This window comes from Haliaeetus leucocephalus, unplaced genomic scaffold (assembly GCF_000737465.1).
Source record: "Haliaeetus leucocephalus isolate CR32 unplaced genomic scaffold, Haliaeetus_leucocephalus-4.0 Scaffold450, whole genome shotgun sequence".
Lineage (NCBI taxonomy): Eukaryota > Metazoa > Chordata > Aves > Accipitriformes > Accipitridae > Haliaeetus > Haliaeetus leucocephalus.
Window position 1 is genome coordinate 9,596,841 of NW_010972886.1, and position 7,018 is coordinate 9,603,858.

A 7,018-nucleotide genomic window follows, 5' to 3' on the forward strand; every position below is an offset into this window, starting at 1 on the left:
CTGACGCCTCTCTGCTCTCTCTGCCCCGCAGTACGACGAACTGCCCCACTACGGCGGCATGGAGGGGGTGGGCATCCCCACCACCATGTACGGGGACCCCCACGGCGCCCGCCCCATGCAGCCCGTCCACCACCTCAACCACGGGCCGCCGCTCCACTCGCACCAGTACCCGCACGCCGCCCACGCCAACGCCATGCCCCCCGCCATGGGCGCCTCCGTCAACGACGCCCTCAAGAGAGATAAAGATGCCATCTACGGGTAGGTGCCGCGTAAGGCTCCGCGCCCGCGCAACCTGCGCGGGATGGAGCTGCGGGGGGGGGGTGGTGCGGGCCGGGCTGCTCCTGCGCGGGAAGGGGGTGGGGAAGGGTGGGATGGGGAGCGCCGCGCGGAAAAGGGGCCATGTTCTTCATTTTTTATTATTATTATTTTTTAAAAGGGGGGAGAGAGGGCTGGGGACCCCCGGCCACGGGGAGCCGCGGGGGCTCCGGAAAAATAGGAGCCGGAGCTTGCTGGAGGGGCGGCAGGCAGCACCGCGGGGAGGAGGAGGAGGAGGAGGAAGAGGAGGAAAATAATATTCCCAGGGCACAACCTGCGCCGGGTGGTAAATCTCTGCACGGAGTTTGGGAGCGGGGAGAGTTTGGAGCGCTTTGCCTAACTTTCCACCTTGTTCATCTCTCCTTGCGCTACGGAGGGGAAAACTCAAGAGCTGCTTCTCCCCACTCTGTTCCTTTTTTTTTTTTTCTTTTTGTAAATTTTAATTTTTTTGAACTTTTTATCCGACAGCATTGAATGCTTCTCAGTGCGGCAACTGGCTTCTCAATGCGGCAACTGGCAACTAGAAACTGGCAAAAGCAGTTTCTAGGCCGTTGTGAAGGGAGCTGATGGGTTACGCTGAGCGGCAGATGCTTTTAAAATGAATCTGCCCGTCTTGAGTTTGAAGGGAAGTTTAAGAGCCTTTTAAAATCGCTCTCCAAACAGTGAGGAGAAGAGGGATTAAAAAAAAAAAAAATCACGTTGTTTGGTTTCTGCATCGGTTTGCAGAAATCTGTAGGGTTGGTTAAAACTCCACGGTGTACGGTACCACCCCCCCCAAAAAAAAGTACGAAGCCCTGGGGAAAAAAATGAACTCCTTGTTATAAATATACGTGTGTGTGTGTGTGCCTACGCTTATTTATTTAAATTATTAAACGGCCGAGGGAGCCAGACGCACACGCAGCCTTTCTGCCGGGGAGGCTTTTAAAGCTGGGAGAGCCCAAAAGCACCTGGTTCCCCCCGCGGGTCGGGGCTGCGGGGCTCCAGGGGGGGGGCGGAGGGCCAGGCCGGGGTGGCCGGTAGCGGACAGGCAGCCCAGCTGGCCAGCGCCTGCCGGTGGGTCGGCTGGTTTGGTGGTGGCTGTTGGGGGGTGGGTGGGTTTAGGGGCTCTTTCTTTTTATTTTTGAGTCTGGAGGGGGGTTGTTTCTTCTTTTCTGGGTGGTTTTGGTTTTGTTTTTTTCCCTTCGCTCCCAACAAGTCCTCCAGCTGAAAACGGGAATTAAAAGCATGAAAGGCAGAGGTGTAGGTCCAGAGATTTTAATTTATTAGTAGTATTTTCTTTTTCCGAAAGCCAAGGAAAGTTAATTCAAAATGGCTGCTGGAACCGGCTTGGGTTTTATTCTTAGCTTGTCCTAGGGTTGTATTAACAATATCTGTGGCCAAATAATGCCGAAAGGCCGGGGAGATGCAGGGCTGCCGGCCGGCCGGCTGCGGGAAGGGGCCGGGGCGCTGCGGGAGGCGGCGGGGGGTGCCGGAGCCCCCCTCGGTGGGTGCCCCCCTCCCCACACACGCTGCTGCGGGACTAACTGTTGTTGTGTTTGGGGTTTTTTTTTGTTTCGTTATGATATTTTTTCCCCCCCCTCTGTGTGTGTGACTATTGTATTTTCTTTCAGACACCCCCTGTTCCCTCTTTTAGCACTGATTTTTGAGAAATGTGAATTAGCTACATGCACACCCAGGGAGCCCGGGGTAGCGGGAGGCGATGTTTGCTCCTCTGAGTCTTTCAATGAAGACATAGCAGTGTTCGCCAAACAGGTCAGCAAAACCGGGTTGAAACAGTAAAAGAAAAAAAAGAGGGGAAAAAAAATCGTAACGAGAAAAACAAGTCTCTGTTGAGATAAAGATGCGCGTTTCCCCCTCCCCCCTCTCTTACTGCAAGAGGCAAAAAAAAAAAAGAAAAAAACCACCAACAACAAAATTTAAAAAAATCGGAAAATCTCGGCAGTTGCCACCCCCCTAAAGAAATGAATTAATCGGAGCGGTCTGTGCCCAGCCGGGAGTTTCGCTGCGCGGCTCCCAGGAGCCGGGCCGGGGCTCTGCCGGGGAAGCTCCGTAGGTATTTTTCGGTGTATTTGATTCACTTGTTCAAGTGTTTGGCTGATGTACTAAATCTAGCAGTCAGGGCTTTGCACGAAAGGTTACATAATGGACCCGACAGTGTAATGAAGCAAGAAATAATAACGTCTGCTTTTTCTGCTTCCATATTTCAAATCTTTTTTATTATTCCCCCCCCCTTTCCTCCCCTTTCTTGTATTTAGATCCGAGCAGAGAAACCCCTCTTTTCCTCTAATCCTGAACTGGATAACTTGGTAAGAGTTAACAACACTTCTTCCTCTCCCCACCCCCACCCCGCCACCCTCCCTTCCCTTCCCATTTATTTCTTTTTTTTTTTAACTTCTGTGTCTTCTAGCGAGGTGGTTTGGTGGTACCAAATTGAAAATTTCTCACATGGATCTTTTTTTTTAAATTATTATTATATGATGATTTTTATAATTACAAGTAAATACGGTGCGGTAATTGCGTGGAAGTAAAAAATCCCATAAGGATATACATAAAGAAAGCCCCATCGAAACGGGAGCTTGTGGGCTTGATGGCGAGCTCGCCTGCCCAAGAGGAGTGTGGATTTATCCACGCTGTAGCCAGCCCTTCCATGCACCTTTTAAGCAGCTTGATGGGAAACGTAGAGGATTGCTGTGGCTGGAGATGCACCGTTCGCTAACTCACCGAAAATGAGGTCTTTTCTTTGTTTCTTTTTTTTTTTTCCTTAAGGATAAACAAATATTTTGCCTCCACTGTAGGAGTCTTGCTCCCGCTTTCGCAAAGCGAGGAGCCAGCAATGGTGTTTAGAGGGTTGGTTTTTTTAAAGAAATGTTTATGATCCGTATAATTTAGTTGCTTCGTTGCAATAGGGACTTTTTTTTTTTTTTGGTTAACTCTAGATCGCTTCTCGTTAAACAGTGCACAAAGCCACTGCTATTAAGTTTTAGTGTTATTGCCATAAATCAAAACAACTTTTTATTTACTACTAGAGAAAAGTCAAGCTACAAAGCGCGGCAGGGGCGGCTGTGGGAAATATCCCCAAATCCAGGAATGAGATAAATACTCGTGTTGTTTGTATCTTTGCAGATGATTCAAGCCATACAAGTATTAAGGTTTCATCTGTTGGAATTAGAGAAGGTAATTTTTGTCTCTCTCTCTCTCTCTTTCTTCCTCCTCCGTGTCAGTACTGCTGAAGTTCAGGCTTCTGGTAAATTTGCATAAATGTCTTTCTTTCTGGTAATTAGTGTCAAGACCAATCTTGGCGTCCATTTCTCTTCGCAGTTTAATTACAATTTCAGCCTCTAAAACTGGGCTCTCAAACGCCCAGGCCTTGTGTTCGTTGTAATACTTTGCTGGCTTTGTATAAATAGTTGCAGTTCTGTGGTGCTGCAGATGAGACTTGAAATGGTTGGTTTAGCCAAGCCCCTGAAATTGTGATTAAAAAAAAAATAATTATTTTTTCTTGGTGATGCTGGGGAAGAGACTTTGGTTGCAGTTAGTTAGAATGGGGAATTTATTTTTTTTTTTTTTTAAGAGCCATCTGTAGGTCAGGCTCAGGGCACGGATTGTCCTGTAACATTTTGCAGAGACAAAGCAGAGTTGATAGTTCTGTCTGTCTCTTGTTCCTGGGAATATTGTACACCTCTGAGCAGAAGAAAGAGATTGCAGCCTAAATGCAGGGGGTTTTGCTGGCTATTTTAGAAATCTTAGGAGGGAGAATGCTAATTTCTAAGAAGGCGGTGTCATCCGAGCTCACATTAAATTGGAAGTGTGCTCTGGTTTCCTGAGGATTTTTTACGTGTCATTGATAGCTGGCCTAGAAGAGAATTCCCTTTCTCCTAAAAATAAACATTTTGAGAGGTTTTTAAATGGTTGAAAAGTTTCTTGGGAGCCTCAGCCACTTTATCTAACCATAACTGGCAGGTTGTTCTCACTCTACCCAAAATGTGTTAAAATCTGCCCATTAATAGAGGCGGCTCAGGTACGAGTCTATCAGAGCGACTGGGGATTTCAGGGCACGGATGCCTATAATGTATTTCAGCCCAGTGCACCGGGATTTTTATTTTTTTTTAAATCCCTTTTTCTGTCCTCATACCCCTTTGGAAAGGGTTTATGATGAAATAACTGGATGAAATTAAATAGTTTACCTTAAATGTCACCCATGCAGGTCACCTCTCTAATGGCCACAGCTCTGGGAGCAGATGAATTTAACACGGGTGTTGAATATGTTGTAGCCTGTGAATCATCTTGTCACTGTCAATTTTCTGGGATATCTCTATTTTGCGAGAAAAGAAAGTTATTCCTAATTCTGGATGCGTCTAGAGGTCTCAGGGGGATAATTGCAGTGTGTTTCCCCTATTTAGGACTTTTGATGTCACAGGGGTGAAGGGGGAAGACTGGTTGCACTTGTCAATTTTACTTACGTATTCCTGATTATATTTTCTTCCTTCTCCCCTCCCTTCCTTTTTCTTTTTCCTCTTTTCTTTCTTTTTTTTTTTTAACCTCTGTCATAATGTAGGTACACGAATTATGTGACAATTTCTGCCACCGGTATATTAGCTGTTTGAAAGGAAAAATGCCTATCGATTTGGTCATAGACGATAGAGAGGGCGGATCAAAATCGGACAGTGAAGACATAACAAGATCAGCAAATCTAACAGATCAGGTATGATCTCGCCAACGCCGCACACGCTGAAATTTGTATGCAGATCGCTTGCTGGGTCACTACGCCTCCTTTTATTATTTGCATATGATTAAGTCCCTTTTAGATAAATTTCCATCGAAATGAAAATTTTTGAATAATGTGGCTATTATTGCTTCATTAAGGCTTGCTCCCGGATTCGACCTGGCGAGATGAGCTTGTAAAAGCATCGCCTGCAAACTCGACCTGTTTCTTGTCGCTTTTAATTTTTGTCTTTATTTTATTTACACTTTACAATAATAGAAGTGGTATTCCTGAGTCGCTGGCTTCTTGGTGGCTTAGGAAAGGGAGGGCTGGAGCCGTTTACCAAAATAATGGTAAATCCGAGATAGGTGGTCCGGGGAAGACAGAGAGGGTTTGAAATCTAGCAAATACTGGCTATTTTCTTCCCGTCTCTACGGTTCATTAGTCCGTCTTGTCAGTTTTCCTTGGCCGAACGCTTTTAGACTTCAGTGAACATTGCTTTGTGCACGCCTGCCTGCTGCAAACGCGCCCATTTTATTTTGCTTAATAGAAGGAAAAAAACCCGGAGAAAATAAAACGGGACCCAGGTTTTAAATTATTTTTCTTGATCTTTCACGTTTTCAACCCCTTTCTTTAAAAAATAAAAATATCCAAACCCCAAAACCAAGCCAGCAAAGCCTCACGTGGCTTTGACGGTGTCCAGTTTTTGTCTGGGATGGTTGAAACCTTTAATGCCGGCCGTAGCCCATGTGGGAAATAGGGATGACTTGGGAAAGCTGGCTTTCCCCTCTGCCCTCCCCTTCTCCTGTGTCTGTCCGCTGTGCTTAGGCTGGGATTCTTGCCTTATAATGGGAGCGTTTGGGGCTAATTCAGGAGGTGCCCAGAGCTAAATTAAGCTACTAGATGATGGAAGTGGCTGAGATTTGGCTTTTTTCCCCCAAGTTGGGTAGAACTGTGGGGTTTTCCTGGTTGGTTTGCTTTCTCTCAACCGAGGGGTAGCAGCGCTTTGGCTGCGAGAGAGGGGAGGGACCCCGGACACGCACACACAAAAATTCCCCGACTAAAAACCCCAAGTTATTTCTTCTTTACAATCAGCTTTGTAAATACAGTCTTAGAAGTAATCAGCTCCCGACTCTGGAGGTTTCCTTTTGTTCAAGCAAGGCGCAGTCAAGCAGACAGGAGTTTCCTCAGCCGCTTTGCCATTATCACCAGCGCTGTCAGCCAGGAGTTATTTTATAGATTACCGACATAAAGGTGTGTTGCGTTGCAGCGTGGGCAGTATCTCAAATATTTTCTCCTATCTGCCAAAGGCTATCGGGCTGCTGGTAGTGCCGTGACAGGGGGAGGCAGGCTTGAAGGAAGGCATGAGCTTTTTAAAAGGGGTTTATGTGCACGTCTGCGGGGGTTGTGGTCGTCGTCCCGTCCCGTCCCGTCCCGTCCCCCCCCCCGCCCCCAGTTTTGCTGCGAAGGGGAAAAGCTTCGCGGGGCGGGCGGAGGGCGGCGCGGCAGGGAGGTGCCCGGCGGGCCGGGGCCGGGGAAGATGCTCCGGGGGACCAGCGGCCCCGCGCAACGCCTTAAAGCGAGGGGAGCCCTGCAGCGAGAGTCCAGCTGAGGGAAGCTCGGCTCGCTGCTGTTGAATAAAAATTGTAATCCAACAAGTCTAACTAGAAAATGGGTTTCTAAAAGCTCTGGAGTGCTGGGTACATAAAGCTATTTGAGCAAATTACAAGAATCGCTCAGGGGCACGAATGAAATCAACACTTTAATTGCCTCCAAAATGAAGATTTATACCCCATTTTCCCAACGAATCATTATTTTATTAAAGTGAAAGCTAAAGAAATGAAGCTATAGTTTTGGGGTTGTCAGGGGGAGGGGGTCGTGTCCCCCCCCCCCCCCCCCGCCCTTTTTCGCCAGGAGCGCGGACACTGCGCGCCCGGCGCTGGCCCCTCTCCCGCTGCGCGGGACCGGCCGCGCACCTCCGCGGGGCTCAGCCCCGGCCTC

At 47.9% G+C, this 7,018-nt stretch overlaps 1 protein-coding gene across 2 annotated transcripts in view; it reads left to right on the top strand.

The window, feature by feature from the left end:
* The window catches only part of MEIS1 (Meis homeobox 1), a 108,270-nt gene that overhangs the window by 1,846 nt on the left and 99,406 nt on the right, over nt 1-7,018 (top strand). For both annotated transcript variants that reach the window (XM_010574766.1, XM_010574765.1), the window contains exons 2-6: nt 32-258; nt 1,926-2,067; nt 2,571-2,621; nt 3,439-3,489; nt 4,871-5,017. In XM_010574766.1, the coding sequence (XP_010573068.1) occupies nt 32-258; nt 1,926-2,067; nt 2,571-2,621; nt 3,439-3,489; nt 4,871-5,017 (618 nt within the window). The remainder of the gene's footprint in view (nt 1-31; nt 259-1,925; nt 2,068-2,570; nt 2,622-3,438; nt 3,490-4,870; nt 5,018-7,018) is intronic.